Here is a 23,072-nt window from a genome sequence, read left to right as displayed (position 1 = left end):
TGTCACACTCATCAATCATCTATGTGTTGCTTCCAGACAATATCATCTACATAAATAGATACAATGAAAGTTCCATGTCCATCTCTATGTTTCACATAAAGAGTGGCTTCACTTGCACTTTTCTAGAAACCACATTGTAGTATATGTGCATCAATGTTACCATACCAAGCTCTAGGAACTTGTTTCAGCCCACATCACTTTCTTTAACCTATACACTTTGTGTTCTTCACGTTTAACAACAAAACCATCAGGTTGGTCAATATACACTTCTTCTTCTAAAATTCCATTTAGAAAGGCATACTTGACATCAAGCTAGTACAATCTTCAACCTCTCTAAGTTGCTAATGCAATTAGTGTTTTTATGGTTTCTAATCTAGCCATATGTGAAAAAGTCTCATTAAAATTGAGTCCTGGTTTTTGTGTGTAGCCTTTGGCTTCAAGCCTGGCCTTATGCTTCTGTATAGATCCATCCAAGTTCATTTTCATCTTGAAGATCCATTTTACCCCCCATAATAGGCTTTCTATTTGGTCTGTTCACCAACTCCCAAGTACAATTCTTCTATAAGATTTCCTCCTGCATTGCTTTATTCTAGGCTTGATCTTGCGAGGCATCTTTATAGTTTTCTAGATCAATTACACTGAGTTTGCACTACAAAACGAAGTGTCATTAGCGAGGGTCAAATGTCGTCGAAAAAGTCATTTTGTTGTCGCAAATACTTATTTACGATGGGAAAAATCCCTTGCTGGCGTCGCAAATTGATCCATTGGAAATACTTTTTTCCAACTAGCTGTCAAAATTAATTCATTTTTGACGCACAGGACTTGTCGTTAGTAGTTAGTTTTTTTTATTGGAAATGAATTTTCAAAATGGCAAACTTATTTTATTTTCAACATGAAAATGTGGTCGTAAATAATTATAGAGTGGTCGAAATTACTTTTCAAAAAACGACAAATATTTTTTACAATGACTTTTTTTTTTCAACCAAACAATTATGTCAGAAAATCTTTTTCCAACAAAATAATTTTTATTTACGAGGGTGCACAATCATCGCAATTACAATTACCGACAATACGAGGTTGTCAAAAATACATAACAGCTTGATAGAAATAGGCACAAAAACAAATTTTGCAATGATCAAGCATCATCGAAAATATGTACTTCCAATGGTGAAGCTTTGTCGGTAATATATATTTGCAATGGCAAGCTTCGTCGGGAATATATATATTTTCGACAAAGAAGCCTCGTCGAAGATATATATTTGCAATGGTGAAGTTTCGTCAGTAATATATATTTCTTACGGTGAGGCTTCATTGAAAATATATATTATTGACCATATTTAGTCGTCGCAAATTTTTTCGTAACCAATATTTGGTTGAAAATGGGTACTTCCTATAGGAACGTTTTTGTTAGAAATGTGCACATTAACGAGAGGAATTTACAATCGAAAAAGTTATTATTCTATTTATAATTAAATTATATATTGAGATTAAAATATGATAATAATAGGTATGTAATCGTTACTAATAAATTAACCAAACCATTGTATTAAATTTCTCAACATCCAAATGAAATTATTCATAAAATTATTTAGAAAAAAGAAAATAGACAATACTTAAATTGGAAAAAAAAAAACAATACCCCACGAATAAAACTTAACAAGTTCAGATATTTGGTAATATCAAAATGAAAGTATGATGCACTATTGATCTTCATGTTGAGCATTTGACCAACTTTCAACATTCTCTTGTCAAATAAACAATAAAGAGAGTATTTAAGTAAAGAAATAATATATTATTCAACAGTAAGACAAATAATAAAAATAATAATGTGCTTGTAAGTTTAATAAATAACCAATTACAAAAATGCACATCTTGAAACCGATATAAATACAGTGCCTTCCACACTTGAAAGTTGATTCTCAATAGATGTTTGTTGTGTCTCATGTATTTCGCTATCATGTGATGGTTGGGTAACATCAAGTTGGTCTGAAGAGGGTGTAAGTGAATGAGTAGTAGTGTGCGGTGCTCTATTTTGACTCATTCCTCTTGTTGTCGTGGCTACAATTTTACAAAGAAAACACAAAGCTAAATAAGACATAATTATTAGAGAATTAGTTTCTTTTTACATGTGACAAAGTTCATAAAACAACCAACAAATACAAGAAAATTAGATGCCTAGTACCAAAAGATAGAAAAATGAAAAAATCCACATATAAAATTACCTTGTATATGCATGTTGGGTCTCTTGCATTCCATTGTCATGTAGTTTAGTGGTGGTATCATGTTGGTTTAAAGAGAGTCTAGATGACAGAGGACGTGTGCTTGATGAATTTTTTTGGCTCCTTCCCTTTTTTGCCATATCTATCAATCATACAAAGACAAGAAAATTAGATGCCTAGTACCGAAAGATAGAAAAATGAAAAAACGAAACCATGAAAGCTAAAATAAAATCGACTAGAATTGGTGTTTCAATGGCAGAAGGCAAAATAAATACATAAACCCTAATTGTTAAGAAATCTCAGCAGCCATGAAAAATGAATAAAATTGAAATTTAATATTTACATAAACCCTAAACTTAAAATCGGCTAGTTTCTCCATCCCATCCTTGCAGCCGAACATCTTAGATGGTCGATTTTTGACCGTGTCTTCTCCCTTCCCACAAAGCCATTGCCTCTAAGTGAGATGATCTAATAAACTGCTATTGGAACAAAACGCAGGTTGTAATTTATTACACATGTTAATATAGAGTTCCATTGAGCACTGTCATAGAGTCTGCCATTGTACCATGAACATGTAGAGTGTATTCAGAATATTCTTACTCGAACTCTTCAATATTGTAAAGCCAAGGGACATTGTACCATGACAATTTAGCTTCTAAGATGGAATTATGTTGACAATTTAGCGATAAAAAAAAACAAGGAGAACAATTGGTGTTTCAATGGCAAAAGGAAAAATATATACATAAACCCTAATTGTTAGGCTAGTAGGCCAATTCTTACCAACTCAAATAGCGAAGAGGCACAACGGAATGTCAGTATTGCGCTGGTTCACGATCATGCATTGGTTTGAAACACGGTAAACAACGTTGAGGAATTGATGTAGCTCTAATCTAATCAAGGTTAGAGGTGGTAATATAGAGAACGGTAGCCCTAATCTACATTTTAGTTTCCCTCCCTTTTTTTTGGCTGTGGGCGGAACAAATTCTACAAAAAAAATTTGGAATTGTGGGAGAAAAGGGAGGGACACGCCAAAACCCTAATTACTTTGGAGAAAAAGCCAACCCGCTTAAATTCCATAAAAACAAGAGTTTGAGAATTGTGGGAAAAAGAGGAGGGAAGCCAAAACCTTATTTATTTAGGGGAAACGGCCAAACACTAAATTCTACACACATTTTTTTAAAATAAAATATAATATTGTTTCATTTGAGGAAAAGAGCCAAAACCCTAAACATTATCAGAAATTAATATTTATTGTCTGGAAAATTAATTTGAATTTGAATGATCCGACCGTCAAATTTGTTTTTATATACCTCGAGATCGCATATGCCAAAAATTGCAAAAAACTGAAATTTATATATTAGGTAATGGGACAAAACCTTTCAACGGTTATAAATGAAAACTCACGATTTAACGGTTATTTTAACTCCGATTGTCATGATTTTTTACAAATACACTCCTCAACCCTATAAGAGTACAATGAATGAATTAAATCTTCAAATTAAAATATTTGCACTAGTGGATACCACAAAATATTATGTTCTACTTAATGGAAGTATAAAATAAACTCCAAGTGTGACAACCCGTCCCTAATTTTACGATTTTATAAATCTTAAAATGTGAATTCACAAGAATACCCTAGAGGTGAGGGTATTGATTTTCGTTGATCGCTAGTTCTTGACGCGTATAAACTATTACCTTATCGTATTTCAAAAGTACTTGGCAGTGCGAATGCGTAGACGCATGCAACCGTTGGATCATGGTGAAATTTTAGGATAATGTTTTAGAAGTATAATGTGGATCTTTGGAAGTTGCTGATCGAAAATCTGAAGAGCAGATCTTCCGGATCGAGTTACGTAGATTTATGGACCCTACCATCTATCCTTGACCGACGGTTGACTTTTGATCAATTGGTATCAAATCATTCTAAAACGTCTTTAGGGATGTGTTTTACGTAAGTTACATGATCTATTGATAAGGATTCTGAGATGTGGTTTGAAAATTGTCCTAGGCGTCGTTCGTCCGGGACGCCTCTATGTACATGCTAGGAAAATGGTAGGGCGGACTCCAGGTGAGTGGATCTTTTCCTTTATATCATATATATATACATGATTGATAATTTCAAAATTACTCTTAAATTGAATTAAGCAATTTGTGCCATGTCATATATATTTATATGTTCTAAAGTACTACGAAATAATGGAGTTTGGATTCTGTCATGGTATATCCATATGCATGTTACCTACAAATAATTGTTGTGAACTACAATTGGCTTGATCCCTGTTTAGGGTACGTAGGCAGTCTAACGAGACGTTAGATGCAGCCATACATTAAATGAGATTAAATAATCGAGACAAAAGCCTTGTTTGGGGAATTAAGCAATGTGAAGGAATTTGATGAAAATGTGAAATTTAACCTTATGATTTTGGTGGTTAAGTGTTGGTCATAAATCAATGTGTGAGGAATTGAGAGATTGAAGTAAAAAATCGTAAGTAATGATAGTTAATTAAATTAATATTTAGTTGGACTTGTTCCCAATAATTATTCTCGAAATAAATAGTTCGGGAGTGGGGCGTTACAAATTATGCATATTTCGCCATGTTATATATATGTATATATTGGTAAATGCTATGACATGATTGAGTATTAGATTGCATCATTGCATATCAATGTGTATACTACATGTACGTAATTACTGTGAATGCTTTGAAGTGCGAAGAGGAACGCATGACGCATATGTAAGTTCAGGTGAGTTTATGGTGTTACTTGAAATGATCAAGTTATGGCATGACTATATTTATGTTTTAGGTAACTCCAACCAAGTCGTACAGGTCACTATAGGTGACTCCGACTTATGAGCTAGCATTGATTGATATATAGTGACTCCGACTTATGAGCTAACATTGATTGATGAGATATGAATGAGTCGTACAGGTCACTATAGGTGACTCCGACTTATGAGCTAGCATTGATTGATAAGATATGGATAAGTCGTACAGGTCACTATAGATGACTCCGACTTATGTACTAGCATTGATTGATGAGATATGGTTGCAGTCGTACAGGTCACCATAGGTGACTCCGACTGGCGTGCTAGTATAGGTTATTAAGAACATGATTATTTATATTGCTAATGAGATGTTGTGTCGTGGTATACTTCTGGATTTGCTGTTAGTATACTTTTGATTTCATACTTATACGTAATATGATTTTCGGGAAACTATACAGGTTTTACGGCGAAGGGTTACTATCTTTGATAATTGAAATGAATTTGAAAATCTCTGTGTTGCTCACTCACACTTTCTATTTTTGCACCCCTCCAGGTTCTAGTAGCAAAGTTTCGTATCGATGAGGACTCGTGACACTCCCCAGTTTAGGTGGCTCCTTATGATGGTATAATTATTATCTTACCTCACTGTACTTTTCTTATGCTCTGTATCACGTGTGAAATGGGTCAAAAACCGCTCACCACGCATTCGCGTATATAGACACTTTTAGGTTTACATTTATGCACATTTTACACATTATCACACTTTATGGTTCGTCACCTTCCAGGTGTCGGCCAGCACAACTCGATTCAGAGTCCTAGTGGACATTCCGGGTCGGGGTGTGTCACCAAGTGTTTGGTGAATCTATCATTTTGAAGGAATACACATTCTAGAAAACTAGTTTCATCCAATCGTCAAACTTGTTTGTATATGCTCCAAGATCGCATACGTAAAAAATTGCAGAAAATAGACATTCAGATATTACGTAACAAAACGAAACCTTTCGACGATTAGAAACGAAAACTCACGATTTAACAGTTATTTTAACTCCGATTTTGCTATTTTTTTACAACTACTCTCCTCAACCCTATAAGAGTACAATGAACGAATTCGATCTTCAATTTAAAATATTTGCACTAGTGGATACCACAAAATATTATGTTCTACCTAATGGAAGTATAAAATAAAGTCCAAGTGTCTGGTAAATCAATCGTTTTTTAATGAATACACATTCTACAAAACTAGTTTAATCAATCCAACCGTGAAACTTGTTTGTATATGCTCCAAGATTGCATATGTAAAAAATCGCAAAAAAACAGACATTCAGATATTAGGTAACGGGACGAAACCTTCGAGGGTTATAAACGAAAGGGTAAAGTACAAAAAACTACCTCAACTATTGGTGTCACGACACTTTCATACCTCATCTTTTAAAATTGACAATGTCATACCTCATCTTTAGAATTTGGTCCAATGTTATACCTTCCGTTACTTGGCCGTTTATTTTTCAGTTAAATGTTGACGTGGCTTGGTCCAGATCCCACTTTCTATTAAAAAATTAAAAAATATTATTATAAACTAAAAAAATATCATTTAATAAATTCTAAATATTAAAATAATAAAAAAAAAGTAAAAAAAAAAAAACTTATTTTCGTTCCCTTTCCCCCCTGTTTCTCTCTATTCTCTCCTATCTTCTTCTTCTTCCTCCTTCTTTTTCCCCCCTGTTTCTCTCTCTTCTCTCCCATCTTCTTCTTCTTCCTCCTTCTTTTCCCCCCTGTTTCTCTCTCTTCTCTCCCATATTCTTCTTCTTCCTCCTTTTGCAGATTTGGGCTTTTTTTTTTTCTTCTTCTCTCCTCATCCTCCTTCTTCTTCTTTCGTTGCAGATTCGGTTTCTTTTCTTTTCTTTTTTCCTCTTTTTTCTTCTTCTTCCTCCTTTTTTTCTGGGTTGCAGGAAGGGGACTGGAAGGAAGAAGGCTTCTTCTTCTTCTTTCTTCGTTGCAGATCGGTTTTGTTTTTTTGTTTTTTTTTCTTCTTCTTCTTCTTCTACCTCCTTTTTTTCTGTGTTGCAGGAAGGGGTCTGGGAGGGAGAAGAAGATAAAGATGGGGGATCTTCTTCTTCTTCTTTCTTCTTTGCAGATTCAGTTTCGTTTTTTTTTTCTTCTTCTTCTTCTTCCTCCTTTTTTTCTAGGTTGCAGGAAGGGGGCTGGAAGGGAGAAGAATATCTTCTTCTCCTTCTTTCTTCGTTGCAGATTCGGTTTCGGTTTTTTTTTTTTTTTCTTCTTCTTCTTCTTCCTTCTTTTTTTTTCTGGGTTGCAGGAAGGGGACTAGAAGGGAGAAGAAGATGAAGATGGGGGATCTTCTTCTTCTTCTTTCTTCGTTGCAGATTCAGTTTCGGTATTTTTTGTTTTTTTTTCTTCTTCTTCTTCCTCATTTTTTTCTGGGTTGCAAGAAGGGAACTGGAAGGGAGAAGAAGATGAAGATAGGGAGAAGAAAGAGAAGGGGGGAGGGAACGAACATAAGTTTTTTTTTTTTTAACTTTTTTTTTATTATTTTAATATTTAGAAATTATTAAATGATTTTTTTTAGTTTTTAATAATATTTTTTAATTTTTTAATAGAAAGTGGGATCTGGATCAAGTCACGTCAGTATTTAACTGAAAAATAAATGGCCAAGTAACGGAAGGTATAACATTGGACCAAATTCTAAAGATGAGATATGACATTGTCAATTTTAAAAGATGAAGTATGAAAGTGTAGTGACACCAATAGTTGAGGTAGTTTTTTGTACTTTACCCTAAACGAAAACTCACGATTTAACGGTTATTTTAACTTCGATTGTACTGAATTTTTACAACTACACTCCTGAACCCTATAAGAGTACGATGAATGAATTCAATCTTCAATTACAATTTTTATTTTTTTTTGTCGTCGAAAATACGGTTTTGTTCAATGTCTATGACAAATGTTATGAGTTAACAAAGGCATGCAAAATATTTCTTTATCATACAACACTATATTAAGTTATACACCTTTTTGGTCAACGGTTTTATTTTTAATTTTAAGGTCCAATCTTCTCCATATGTATTCTAAGTTATATGATTTATTTATTGTAGAATTTAAATTAAGCATCAAACTTATTTCAGGAATATTCCTTGTAAATAATTGATTCCAACAAAACCACATGCCTTAAAAATTTATTCTGACAAAGAAAAAATTTTGTCGGAAAAAATATGATGACTTCCGACAACAACTAATCACCCTCGAAAACATAAAAGCATTAGTGAGAGGACTTTTTTTCCCTCAAAAATATAAAAACATTACCAAGAGGACTTTTTTTCCCTCGAAAATACTAAATCAATTTCGTCAACATGAGTAAACCTTTGGAAATAACCATTCTATTTCCGATAAGAGCTTTACTCGTCGTTAATACAACTATCGCCAATTCTTCCAACCAAACAAAAATGCATTTCCGACGAAACTTGAGACTTTTTCAGAGGACATTATGTGCGTTGGTAATAAAAACTTGTTTCATGCCATATTATCGATGACCCATATTTTATGGTTGCAAAATGTGCTTTTTATGACGGTTTTTTGGGGCCTTCAGAAACTCTTCGTCAGTAATGACTACTTTTTTGTAGTGTTGCACTGTGTAAACACATTTTCTAGTCTTCTCCACTTCTTTGGAGTGCTATCATAGGTCTCAATGATCTTAATTTCATTTTCACTAGAATTTCTTGCATTTATAGGACTAGAAACACTTGGCTCACTTTCAGTGTGCACAAGTTGTGAAGACAAACCTGAATTATTTGCACTTGAGCTTTCTCCACCATCATTTTCAATCTCAATGATATTCATAGACTTATTTGCATTTGACCATAGAACTGACATATATTGAGTTTCCATTGTTTCCCACTTCAGTAATGCACCTTCATAAAAAATTAACACTTCTGGAAACAATAATCTTACTGGATCTGAGATCAAATACCCTGTATCCTTTTTCTCTAGTTCCATACCCAACAAACACTAACTTTTGACCTGTTTCATCTAGTTTCTGCCTTTGTTGAGAAGGAATGTGCGTGTAACAGACTGATCCAAAGATTCTTAAGTGCTTCACCCCTGGCTTTCTCCCACTGAAATCCTAAAAAGGTGTTTTGTTCTCCAAAGCTTTTGTAAGGCACATATTTAAAAGATAGATTGCAGTGTGTACAGCCTTTCCCCAAAATTTAAGTGGTAGCTTCTTTTCATAGCATTGTCCTTGCCATTTCAACTATTGTACGATTCTTTCTCTCAGCAACTCCATTTTGCTAAGGAGAATATGCAACTGTCAATTGTTTTTCAACCCCCAAGTCTTCACAGAACTTCTCAAATTGTAGAGAGGTATACTCTCATCCCCTATCACTCCTAAGCTTCTTCAATTTGCACCCACTTTGCAGTTTTACCATGGATTTGAATCTTTTGAACACAACAAACATATCTGACTTGTTCTTCAAAAAATACACCTAATACATTCTTGATTTGTCATCAATAAATGTGAAGAAGTACCTATTACCACTAAGATTATCACACATGGGTCCACAAACATCAGTGTGCACAAGTTCTAGAAGAGTTTATGCTCTCCAAGTTTTGTCTCTTGAATAGGCTTCTCTGTGACCTTTTCTAGTGGCATAACCTTCACACACATGATTGCAGTTTGTGAGTTGAGGCAATCCATAGACCATACTCCTAGCTTGCAACATATTCAGGCTATCATAATTCAAATGCCCAAACCTTCTATGCCATTTTCAGGAGTGATCTTCAAGAATAGCTTTATTTTCCATCACATGATTTACATATTCAAATTCAAGTGGGAAGCATCTATTTCCCTTCATTCGAACTGTAGTAATATGATCCTTCAAGCTTCTGTCTCCCAAAGATGCATGTCATGACATCACCAAATAGCAACCAATATCCATGCTCTACCATTTACCCTACACTAAGGAGATTTTCATCTAATCCTGGCACAATCATTACTTCTGGTATGAATCTAGTTCCACTCTTAGTTTCAACAACAAGAGTTCCCTTGCCTGCAAACTCAACTAAATCACCTCTGTCCATTTTAACCTTGCACTTTATACTTTTATCAACCTTTATGAGTAATGACTCATTGCTAATCATGTGGTTACTACAACCACTGTCTAGTTACCAAACACCATAATTTCTCTATACCTCAGCTTTGTGACATGCATAGAATATCATGGTAGTATCCTGAACTTGATTTGCATAGTTAACCACTTGATTTTTCTTTGGTTGATGACAGTCCCTCATTAAGTGACCAAACTTATTGCAATTGTGGCATCTAGGTTTTCCTTTGAACCTGTATTCTCCATAATGAGACTTTTCATAATGTTTGCATTTTGGTTTACCAGAATCAATGTTCTCACCCAGCTTTTCAGATTGAAGAGATTTATTTTCCCACCTTGCAGGTCTAGGCTTCCAATTCTTCTTAGCCTTGTTATAGTTTCCCTATGAGGAAGACTTGTTTTGTGAACTGAAAGAGATATTCATGCTACCGAAGGCTTTTCAAAACCTTCAACCTCTTCTATATGCCTGTTCAATCTCAGTTCATAGCTCTTGAGAGAGCTAACAATTTCTTGCACAATTACCGAATTCAAATCAGTGGTTTTCTCAATTACAACACAAGTGAGATCATACATTCTAGTTAGGCTTACAAAATCTTTTGAACCTCTCTTTGATGAGTGAGATTTTCACCATAAGACTTCATTTGATTTACAAGCTCAAACAATTGAGTAAGATAATCTGATAACTACTCAGTTTCTTTCATTCTCATATATTCAAATTCCTAGTGTAAACTTTGTAGTTTTACTAACCTGGCTTGTTCATCTCCTCTTATTTCTTCCTGAAGCAAATCTCACGCCCCTTTTGATGTTTCCTGATTCACAAACCAAGGAAAAATCTCCTTGGATACAGCACTTTGAATGATACCCAAGGCTTTGGCATCCTTCATTAGTTGTTCATCCATGTACACATTCAGTTCTTCATCGTCACCAGAAACATCGTTGGATGCAGCGACATCTTTCTTCTTGGTATTCCCTTTATTTAACTCAAGAATCATAATACCTTTGTCAAAAAATTTCTAGATCCCATATGATTTGAAAATCGTAATCATTCTAACCTTCTAGAACTCAAATTCAGTGTCATCAAAGATGGGAGCCCGTAGCTAACAACCACCAGATCCAACCATTTCAGGTACAATCTAGTATGATCGAAGAAACTCCCATTCAATTTCTCCGATTAAATTTCATAGCACAACACTCAGTTCAAGTTCGAACTAGGCTCTAATACCATGTTGAATTCTCACTATCAATCACACAAATTGGATTATAGTGCACTGATTTACAGAAGGATTTTAGAGTGATGAGAGAGAGAGAGAGAGTGAGAGTGAACTCAGAGAAAATTCAAGCCAAAATCTACACACATTCTTTCATTGTGTAAAGATTTCATTCATTCATAACTGTCCAAAAAGAGCCGTTAGGCTTACACATATAAGAGAGAGTCTATGAACTCATCTTAGTCATTCAATTAGTTGTGCCCTATGAGACACTGCCACGTGCTCACATTTGAGCCTAAAGAAACGAGATTTAATCTTAGCCCTTGGTATGTAATAGTTATACAAAAAACTTTTAATTAACAGATGAAATAGAGGTTTAAGCCTTAATTCCAACAAAGGAAACACTCAAATAAATCAGTTATGTTACAGAGGCCAGTGTTTCGATGACATATCGTGGTATGATTGTAGGACATACTAGGAACTGGAAATTATGGTTTTGGTGCAGACAAACCAATCGTGGACCACTTCAAACTAGCTGCTCATAAATCTCAGCTCACAAATACATTACTTTAGACGATGACGTTGCTGGCAAAGAGAAGTAGGGTGGCACTAACATTGATTTGAGCCTCGGATCGAGCCAGCCTATCGGTGGGTGGTAAGATCTATGTCGGAAATGAGTGTGAAGATTTGACGAGAAGGTCATTAAGTAGGACGAAGACACGAGGAGATAAGCGAAGGTCTTAGCAGTCCTATACTTCTTGAGGAGGGGGTTAAGTGCCTCACTAAGACCTTTTAATGAGGCCTTTAGTCGAGGCGATTCCCTCATATTCCCATTAGAGATAGTCCTTGCGAGTAACAAACATGGAATTACACTAACCCTTAATCAAGTCCAATCTAGTCCACTAAAGGCTAGTGAGGGCAAACAAAGTATCAAATAGTTTAAAGTATGTCTTCATGTATAGCATTTTTCTTTTAATAGATGACCCCTTTATTTGGGATTGAACACTAAAAAGTGCTAAAAAGTCTAATAGAGAATGTTTTCAATGCCTATTAACTACACAAGAGACTGAACAAAATCAACTGTAGAGCCAAATTTTAGAAGTTGGAATATGTGGGAGATAAGCAACTCTTCAATGTACCTAAAACACAATATGCAACGTTATTATTTCACTTAAATTTTAACATGTAATTTTTTTTATATTACCATAGAAGTGGATCTATAAATCATGCTATTCACCCTTATCTTTAACATGTGGAATAATGTTTTACTCCTGAAACCCATAAAAGTTTCTCCACAAAATGTTTACCCATAAAAATATAGTTCCTGATTAAGTGCTAATTTGCGATCCATACTTTATAGACAGGGTGGAGTCAGAAATTTTTTTATGGGTGGGCTAGCTAAAAAAATTACGCTAAAATCAAATGATATTTTTTATTTGCTGCATACATATTGTATTCAAAAATTTAAGTTTAACTTTTGTATTTGTATACTTTAAAATTTGCTTGGCATGAACTTAACAAGTTTCGCAGTTGCAAAAATGCAAAAGTTGCAATAAACCATCCAGTCTCACATATATTTAGATGAAAACACAAGAAGAAGATAGAAAACTTGATACATGGACTATCTCAATTACAACCACACAACTAGCACAAAATAAAACCATGAAAGTATAAGTAAAGACAATCTTTAAAAAAAAATTTGATTGAAAATAATACAAAGCACGCTGAATCAAAGCAGAATAATTCTAAACAAAATAACATTACAATTTTCATGGTTGTTTTTTTTATTTTTAGTTGTGCTATATACTCACTGGACTAGATTCATTAAAAATATCTGTATTGCACTTTTTTTTTGTCTATTATATTAGGTTATACACTAAAGCACATACATATTACAATAAACTCTCCCTGGGCTACAGCCCACCGTAGCCTTTGGTGTGGCTCCGCCAGGGTGAACCATGCAAGGCCGACACATATTGATAGGAAAAGAGTTATGATTAGGGATGGGCTAGCAACTTGAGTGGTAATGATAGGAAAGGGATTAGGATTACGGTAATGGGGTAGAAACTTCAGTAACATTGATAGGAAAAGGACTAGGATTAATGGGCTAGAATCACATAAGCATAAAATTACATAGAAAATAGGTAATTATCACCAAAAAAAAGGTAAGTGCATATTTTTGGGTGAGATTAAGTACTCTGATTGAGTGCAAAACAGGATTAAGAGATTTGTAATATCTTTGTATCCATATTTTTAGCTTAAACTTTAGAGATCACCGACCCAAAATCCCACCTTGATCTTATGCTTCACAACCAAGTCACCGGTTCTTACCATTATATATACCAGTTGCCTTCATAACAAGACATACCAAAGTCTAGAGAGCTTACCATATTCTCTCCAAAATTTCTCAACAATATTCTAGGGTTTGCCATATTCTCTCCAAGATTGCACAATAATATTCTAGGATTTTGCCTTTAGTTTCCTTCCCTCTAGGGTTTGCCATTAGTTCTCATTCCGTCTAGGGTTTTCCATTAATATCACCACCGCTATTTCTAACAATGGCTAAGGGTCCTGATAATAAGATCACAGACAAAGATATTGCTAATGGGAAAAAGGAGAGGGAATGTCGAAGAAGGGTTGAAATCAAGAGAGTTGAAGACAAGAACAAGCGTCACGTGACCTTCTCCAAGCGCAAAAGGGGTATTTTCAACAAAGCCGCGGAACTCAGCGTTTTGACTGGCGCAGAGACGGCTGCAATTGTCGTGTCAAGCAATGGCAAGGTTTTCTGCTTCGGAAGCCCCTCCCCTGACGCGGTCATTGACCTCTACCTTGGCGACAATACCTCCTTACTACCTGAAGGTCAACCAGATAATCATCTCCAAAACAACAACATTCACCATTCTAGTAGTAAAAAACAAATAGAGGATTATGTGGAAGCTTCGAGACGCTTGAAGGAAGCGAAAATACTGAAGGGTGGGAAGAATAGTAATAATAATGGAGGAGAAGGAGGGGAAACAGGGTGTTCTTATGGGTGGTGGGAGAGGTGGATTGGGATGATGAGTAGTTTGGAAGAATTAGAAGAGTACAGGGATGCCCTGTACAAGTTGAAGCACAACGTGGAGGTTCGAACTAATCAGATGATTCGGGAAACTAGTCCTTCCAATCACTTTTCCCCACTTTTGTTTATGGATGATATCTGGAGTTCTCCTGAATTAAGCCAGGGTCAAGGGTGGCCCCGGAATTTAATTTCTTCATATGATATCGATGTAAAGAAGTATGATTGGAACGGAGTTACCTATCTTTTGTAATCGCCTAGGCTTTTGGTGAAGGGTTTTTAGCTGGATAGGGTTGATGACTTAACAGGTTATATATATGGCAATTATCAAGTAGTTTTATCAAGTATATATAGTTGGTTAATAGTTCTTTCAATTAATTAGTCATATATGCATGCTGCTTGATTTGAGGTTTTTTTTTGTTTAAACGATTTGAGGTTTGGGATGCTTTATGCATGTTGTACTTTTATCTGTAGTTTATATGAAAAATATAAAGTTATTATAGGAATGTATTACCTGGTGACTTAAGGAAAAGATACAACCCCTAGAGTTTTATATTGCATTTGAGAGCAAAAGTGAGTTTCATTGAGAGCAAACTTCGTGAGGCTTTATAAACCTAGATATCATGTATATTTTAGAACATGTTCATTGTTCTTCTTATATATTTATCTTCGCTTTCATTGTTACACAGTATGATGCTAGATCACCCAAATTACGTTTATCGTATACTGAATCTTATATGGCTATAGCTCAAAGGTTTGATATAAGTTTCCCTAAACAAATGATTTGGGATACTCATTCCGATTACTTCTTACTCTTCGCTTTGGGTTATGAGAGTAGCTAGTTGTTCTGAATTAGACAAGGGTGGGAGTATAGTTATCATATTGGTGGTGTAATAAATACATGTGTCTGTGTGTGTGGTTTGTTATTTTCTCTAACTTCATTATGTATGCATACTGAATGTGTCCAGTACGAGGTTTGGGATGCTTAGTTGTTCTTTTATCTTTTAACTCATATCATAAATATATGGATATATTTAGTTTTTTCTATCTTTTTGCTTGTGAGATTTATGCTATTGTTGATTCTTGGATCAATTGAGTGTATGTAACACTCATCTTATAATCATTTTTGTGGATTCTTGCATGCAACGAGTGTATATAAGACTAATCTTATAATCATCTCTCACATGTTGGTTAGCAAGCAGTTATTGCAAGATAGAGACATTGATAATACACATCTTATATTGTGCTAGTATTTTTTCCGTGATGACAGGTTTTGTAACCTAGGAGACTAGGAAGTTGATTGATGTAAATTTCCTAATCATCAGTACTCCTCCTGATTGTTATATATCCTCGCTTTTGATTATGGATGATGATATAGTTTTCTGATTACGAGTTTATTTTATATTGGTGATGATGTAAATATAGCTAGGTTGGGATTAAGATCTTATAAATGTAACATATGACCATATTTGATATGGAGAAGTAGGCTAGACTAGGTTGGACTAGCTAAATAACAAGATCTATTGTGCAATGAAGGAAGACTATGAGTGTTGTCTTCTAATTTGGAGGGTTAACATGGACTACTCATAAGTGATGCCTAAACATATCCTCCCTAATCCCACAATTTAAAAGGGGATTAATGGGATAAGTTTTTGGCATAACCTCTTCGGAATATTCCATCTTAAATTCTTCAAGTTGGAATATCATATCCATATTCTTCATTGATGGTACATGAAATCTAGTGATTTAGCTAGCTAGTCGAGTCTAGCCCCATACATCAAACGTGGCCTATATTACTATGAATATGGATGTGCTTTTCGCACACCTTTTTAGCCTCTTACATACTCCTGTTTATCTTGGCCGATGATTCTTTTTTATTTATTCAATTCAATGGCCATAAATAATGAGGAGTGCATGTGTTGACCCTAAAAACTATTTAGCTTACGTGGTGCGCATGCCGAATAGCTAATGAGCTAACTACGTCCTTCGGTTGAATGCGGAGCGTGCCAACTCATTGACCGAGCTCGATCGATGAGTAAGTGAATGTTGTGGTGGTGTCAAACGTGCTACTGACTTTTGTTATCTGAGCAATTGCGACCGAGGAAGAAACTCATCTAGGCCTTTGGGCTCTAGAGCCAGAAGACAAAGTTGCTAGTTACTTCGAAGTTCAAATGAGGTTCGGCTTTCAATGTGCCAAACACCAACTAGGAACACCTCACTTTAGGCGAGAAGGCTAGTGAGATGACCTCTTTCAACAAGTACTCAAAGACTCCTTGTTGGTAGTAACTTAGTTAGGTAGTCAACCAAGCTCGAAGTAGTGTTGTTTCTACAAACTGGAAGGTGCTCCTCGATCGCATGACTCTATGGATTCAGTGTTGTTTATACAATTTATAAATGTCGTCGGTTATTAAGCACAGTGCTATTTATACAAACTAGAAGATGTGCTTGACGAAATTAGGAAGGTTAGGGTTTTTCTCAAAGATAAGAGGGTTTCGCGTAGAGCGAGAATTTGCATAGCGCGTTTGTGTGTTAAGTTGAAGATCCCCAAATGTTGCAAAACCTCTTCTATTTATAGGAGTGGTTTTCATGTTGATCACCTCATGTCGAGGTAGAGTCCTATCTGGATTGTATTGATTCAACATCCCTTGATCCAATACCACTTCATTCTGATCTCTGGATCGGACTTGGCCACTTCTATCAAAACTTCGAACTTTGAACCTAGTCCATTTTCTGTATTTAATTCATTCTTGGTCTTGATCAGCTATGAAGGTTGATTCTTGGAATATTATGAATCTTATCAACGTTCATCCTGATCCTTAACAATTTTACTCGATTTAGGACTCAACCAAATCCAAACTGACTCCCCAAGAGTCAAACATTGATTAGGATTTGGCTACCCCACCTTGGGTTGATGTGGTCTCGAAGAGCTATCCTGGGCACTGAAAGTCTTCATTCTGGGCCGAGTGGGCCGAGCTCAAAGTCACACTCAGTCCAAACCCAATATTTTGAGTCCAAACAGTATGAGAAGCTAAAAAGGGTGTGTAAAAATCACTTTGGAATGTACTTATCTTTTGTTTGTAGATGATCTGGCTTTGATGGAGTCATGGAGGGTTTCAGAGCTTGCTAGTGTTTATGGATATTGTTTATACCATACTTGACCAATCCCGAAACTACCAAGCACCGGTCAACGTTATACTGTCAAGGACCCAGAAGAGTTTCCCTCCAACCAAGAGGCCAATCACAGCACAACACGTGTCAACACCAAGAGGCCAATCACAAGGTGACACGTGTCAACATCAAAGGCCAATCACAGCATGACACGTGTCAAGGCCAGAACAAAGCTAGAAACTCTCTTCTATAAAAGGAGATCATTCTCCCACAATAATCCTGAATGTCATTTGTACTAAATCATTCACTAGTACTCACTGAATGAGAGCTTGAACCTATGTACTTGTGTAAACCTTTCACAATTAATGAGAACTCCTCTACTCCGTGGACGTAGCCAATATGGGTGAACCACGTACATCTTGTGTTTGCTTGCCTGTCTCTATCCATTTACATACTTATCCACACTAGTGACCGAAGCAATCTAGCGAAGGTCACAAACTTGACACTTTTTGGTGTACCAAAGTCCTCACCGATTTTGTGCATCAACATTTGGCGCCGTCTGTGGGGACGACACTTATTCCCACTCTCTTCAACTTTGTCAAGCTGGTTTCCACCATTCGTACACTCTCTTTTGACCAGGCATCCCTCTTCAACATATGGAGCGAAGAAAGCCACGGCACACAGAATGACACCCCTCTTGCACCTAGTGCGAAGCAACGAAAGAAGGAAGGAAAGAAGCTCGTTCTTCAAGCTAAAGTCGATGAGCTGGAGGCTCAAAACAACAAGATAGCAATAAAGAATGAGATCCTCTAAGAACAATATGAGAAGCTCTTCGAGACGTTCCATGAAACTATACGTACTCAAACACGCGAGCGTATTGCCCCTGTGGACATCAACCATCATCTAGGTACCCCCCAACACAGAGGGTTACTTTCCTTCGACATGGGTATCCCTGATGAGGAGCGAGCTAATCATCAAAACATTGATCAACAAGAGACTTCTCTCAACCCAGCTGCTTCGACCCGAAGCAGGAGAAGTGGAGGAAAACACCTCCTTGCAAAAGGGTTGGAAGGATCGAAAGTCGTTTATCGTGATTGCCGAGACTACGTAAAGCAACGTCGAGAGAATCCCCTCCACATAAGCTCGAATATCAATGACCTAAGGGTTTCTGAAAGACTCAATCCCCTCCTACGACCCAGGCCAGCTGCCCATCTAAGGAAGGAACGACAGGTTCCAGAGGAACATGAAGGTACATGGGACTCGGAGGTATTCCGACAGACTCGCCCTAGAAGTCAGTACGGCGAGTCCAAGGAAAAATCACATTCTCTTACTCAAACTTTCCTACTTCCGAAAGACGATGGAGACTTAAGGAAGAAAATTCCAGTGGTACATGACTCCACTCAGGACCCCCTTGACCTACAGCTCCTTGAGGAAGTAAACAAGTTGAAGGCCGAACGTCAACCCGAGATACCTGATTGGAACCAACCCAGGCCTGGTCCTCTCACAAGGAAGATCCTCGACACCCCCCTTCAAGCGAAGACAAAACAAAAGCTTGGTTTACAACTCTATACTGGAATGAATGACCTGATTGAACACCTTAACCTCTTTGAGTCCACCATGGCATATCGGATGCACACCGACGAAAAGCGATGTCTTCTCTTCCCTTCCACCCTCTCTGGCGGAGCTCTAAACTAGTATTGTCGTCTTCCACCCGAGACAGTAGACTCATTTAAAGAACTAAGGAAACTGTTTGTCTCTCAACACATCTTCCAGACCGATTGCTTACATTATGCAGATGACTTGTACACTATTCACCAAAAACCGGACGAGTCACTATGAGAGAATGCCGGTCGCTTCAGCCATGAGTATTCTCGCTGCGCTGAGGTATATGACAAGACCGCCCTCAAAGCCTTCACGACAGGCCTACGTGATTGTTTCTTCAAGTACATGATCAATGCCAACACTTGGAAGACTTACTCTGAGGTGATGGCACAAGCTTACAACCACGCCTCCGCCGAAGCAAAGACATACCAAGGGAACCCCCATATGGTTAACCCCTATCAACTAGTGGGAAGTGGAAGTCAAGTTCTACCAAGTGAGGAGTTCTTGGCCATTCAGACATCCATTGCATCATCTCCTGCCTCATTTAGCTACTCGCTAAGTCACCAAACGTATTTGTCTCTTGGTAAGAGGAATGATTTTTACTCTCAGCAAGCCCATTACAACAAAAGGGATAAAAGTTCGTATCAAGACAACCAGGGGTGAACGTACCGTCGACTATTATGACTATGGGGCCAAGCCTTACTCTTTCAAAGTTGAGGACTAGGAATTGAAGGAAATGCTATTATAAGAAGGCATACACATTACAAATGTTTTGACTCTCAACCGCTTGAGATCTTTTGTCACACAAGCCATTCGGCAAATATTTAAAGAAGAGGGAATTCAGACAACTTCTTCTGAGTCTTTTGCATTCCTAGCACTGGAACACTTGGTCTACGCTAACCTACCCCTATACTCCAACTCAGAGCTTTAACATGCGTACTTTGACACAAAGTATATGATACTAAGTGTTACAACCAACATGGTTCACATATCGAAAGCATGGATCCCTTCATACATAGCAACACATTAATAAGCATCACTCATGTCAATCAACATAAACATCATACATTCCAACACATTCATACATAAACATCATACATTCCAACACATCCATACATAAGCCAACTGTGCTTCGAAAAGGTTCAACATACTTTGTGTCATTTGACACTTGCTACAATGTGCCTCGACACCTTGCCCTTATTCTCACCAACCAGGTGATGAAATGTGAAGAAGGAACTCATCTTCATTCCACCAACCAGGTGATGAAATGTACAACCCGTACTCTTCTTCATGCCACCAACCAGGTATGAAATGTACAACCTGTACTCTAATATCATTTGGCAACTTGCCACTCATGCCACCAACCAGGTGAAGGAACTCATCTTCATGCCACCAACCAGGTGATGAAATATGATGAAAGGTGATAAAGGAACTCACATTCGTACCACCAACCAAGTGATGAAAGCAACTTACCATTCATTCCACCAACCAGAAGACGAGTGGTACAACTTGTACATGTGAACTCCTAGCATTCACAAATAATCAAAAACCCTCAAGTTTTACAACTCAACTAGGGGAGCACTTATGCCTATCAAGAGTTATAGTCACCAATAAAGTCTTATTACAAGCCAACAACGGCTTCAGTGCGTGGTATATGAAGATCAAACTCTTCAGCCCTCTTACATCTGCTTCAGACATTTCTCCTCTGTAACAATGCAAACACTACAACTCGTAGAAAGCTTCACACACTCTTGATCAAGACTGTTCGAAGCAAATTCAATTTATATGGTTCATCCAAACCTTCGACTACTACAAGGTGTGGCTTGCATCACAATCTTTTGCTCAACAGTGTGGAAGCAAAATTTGTATATGTTGTCTCTCCCACATTTTTAAATTTCTAGTTTTCCCAAAAAAAAAGAAAAAAGAAAAGAAAATTGGGAAATTCAACAGCTTCAACAAATGGAGGGCAACTACAATTCTCAAAAGCTTCACACACTCTTGATCAAGACAATGTGAAGCAAAACCAATTTATTGTGCCAACAAAAGCTTCAACACCAAAGCTTCACCTACAAAGTTTCAACACAAAAGCTTCACCTACAAAGCTTCAACACCAAAGATTCACCTACAAAGCTTCAACTCCAAAGTTTCACCTACAAAGCTTCAACACAAAAGCTTCACCTACAATACTTCAACTCCAAAGCTTCACCTACAAAGTTTCAACTCCAAAGCTTCACCTACAAAAGCTTCAACTCCAAAGCTTCACCTACAAAGTTTCAACTCCAAAGCTTCACCTATAAAGCTTCAACACAAAAGCTTCACCTACAAAATCTTCAACTCCAAAGCTTCACCTACAAAGCTTCAACACAAAAGCTTCACCTACAAAATCTTCAACTCCAAAGCTTCACCTACAAAGCTTCAACACAAAAGCTTCAACACCAAAGCTTTAACTACAAATGCCACAAGCTTCACACACTCTTGATCAAGATAGTGTGAAGCAAAATCAATTCATGGTACCCAACAAAGCTTCAACCTCAAAGCTTCATCACAAAAGCTTCACCAACAAAAGCTTCAACAAATGGAGGGCAACTACAATTCTCAAAAGCTTCACACACTCTTGATCAAGATAGTGTGAAGCAAAATCAATTCATGGTACCCAACAAAGCTTCAACCTCAAAGCTTCACCTACAAAACTTCAACACTAAAGTTTCACCTATAAAGCTTAAAAAACAAAAAAAAAAACAATATATATATATATATATTCGAAAATTCGAAAATTCGGAAATTAAAAAAAAAATTCGAAAAAAAAATAAAAAATTCGAAAAAAGATTCGAAAAAAAGAGGAAAGCCTAGGCCTCCTCTTCCTTGGGCCTAACAACTTTCATACCAAATATATATGAAGGAGGAGTTTTGGGCTACCACTTAAAAAGAAAAATAGTGAAGTTTTGTTACTTTGGAAACTTGGCTACTAGCAAGACACCTCTTTCGTCAACTCCCTCGACCGAAGACTTGGGGGACTCCTACCATATGCTACTACTCTTCGGTACTTGGAAGTTTCACGACTACTCGGTGACTTGGATTTTTCAAGTCCCTAACCAAGAAATTTTTCTCACTCGAGAAATTAAGGGAGCATTATCTCAACCTACATGCTTCACTCACAAAGCTTCAACATACAAGCTTTAACAAAAGAAAAAAATCAAAGAACTTAGTGAAAGAGACCTTGGTGTATTTAACAATATACGTTAAAATGAAGCAAATCTTATTTATTGATACCTCCGATAAGTTACAAATATGTACATATACATGAATCAAAATAAACAAATAAGATGGAGCCTTCACAAAGGTTGCTCAGGAGAAGTCTCAGCAGTCGGCAGAGCCCCAGAAAGATGAGGCACCAGAGGGTGATCATTCGGAGCCTTAGTACTGGGCAGAACCCCATAAGGAGGAGGCACCGAAGGTTGATCATTTGGAGCTTCATTACGCGGTACAGCCCCAGAAGACGAAGGCAATAAATGCCTTTGGAACAAACCCACAAACCTCTGATGATCAAGTAAAATCTGACCATCAGATTCCTGCAGCTGGTCAAGCTTCCTCTTCATGTTTGTAGCATAGTCATGTGCGAGCCTGTGCAACTGTTTATTCTCAAGCTTGAGCCCTCTGATCTTCTGTTTGAGAGACTTATCACTTCAGCTGCCAATGATTCAACTTGGCGAGTTCGAGCAAATAAGCGTTGGGCCATATTAGACACAGAACCTACACACTAAACATTGAGAGCTAGAGAATCCCTAACAGCCAACTCATCAGACCGTTTGGAAAGTAGTCTGTTATCTTTGAGAGTGAGAAGGTTCATGGCCACCACCGCAGCGGTCATATCATTCTTCATCACAGAGTCCCCAACGGTAAGAGGACCAGTAAGGGATAAGAAGGATGAGCGGCGTATGTTGTCTTGAGGAGGCATGGCTACCTCTTCACCAAAGTTCAAGTCAAAGCGACTATCGA

At 36.9% G+C, this 23,072-nt stretch overlaps 1 protein-coding gene across 1 annotated transcript; it reads left to right on the top strand.

Annotated features, from left to right (window-relative positions):
• Positions 1 to 13,869: 13,869 nt before the first annotated feature.
• On the top strand, positions 13,870 to 14,619 carry LOC103405325 (agamous-like MADS-box protein AGL29). Its single transcript, XM_008344292.3, has one exon. It carries the CDS (start codon positions 13,870 to 13,872, stop codon positions 14,617 to 14,619), a length of 750 nt encoding a protein of 249 aa, XP_008342514.3.
• Positions 14,620 to 23,072: the final 8,453 nt, after the last annotated feature.

The sequence above is a fragment of the Malus domestica genome, chromosome 17 (genome assembly GCF_042453785.1).
Source record: "Malus domestica chromosome 17, GDT2T_hap1".
Classification (NCBI taxonomy): Eukaryota; Viridiplantae; Streptophyta; class Magnoliopsida; order Rosales; family Rosaceae; genus Malus; species Malus domestica.
Note: the sequence above shows the minus strand (reverse complement) of the source record. Positions and strands in the feature narration are given on the sequence as shown.

Bases quoted from the DNA above. Each gene is read 5' to 3' on its own strand.
- LOC103405325 (XM_008344292.3), top strand. From the start codon at position 13,870: ATGGCTAAGGGTCCTGATAATAAGATCACAGACAAAGATATTGCTAAT.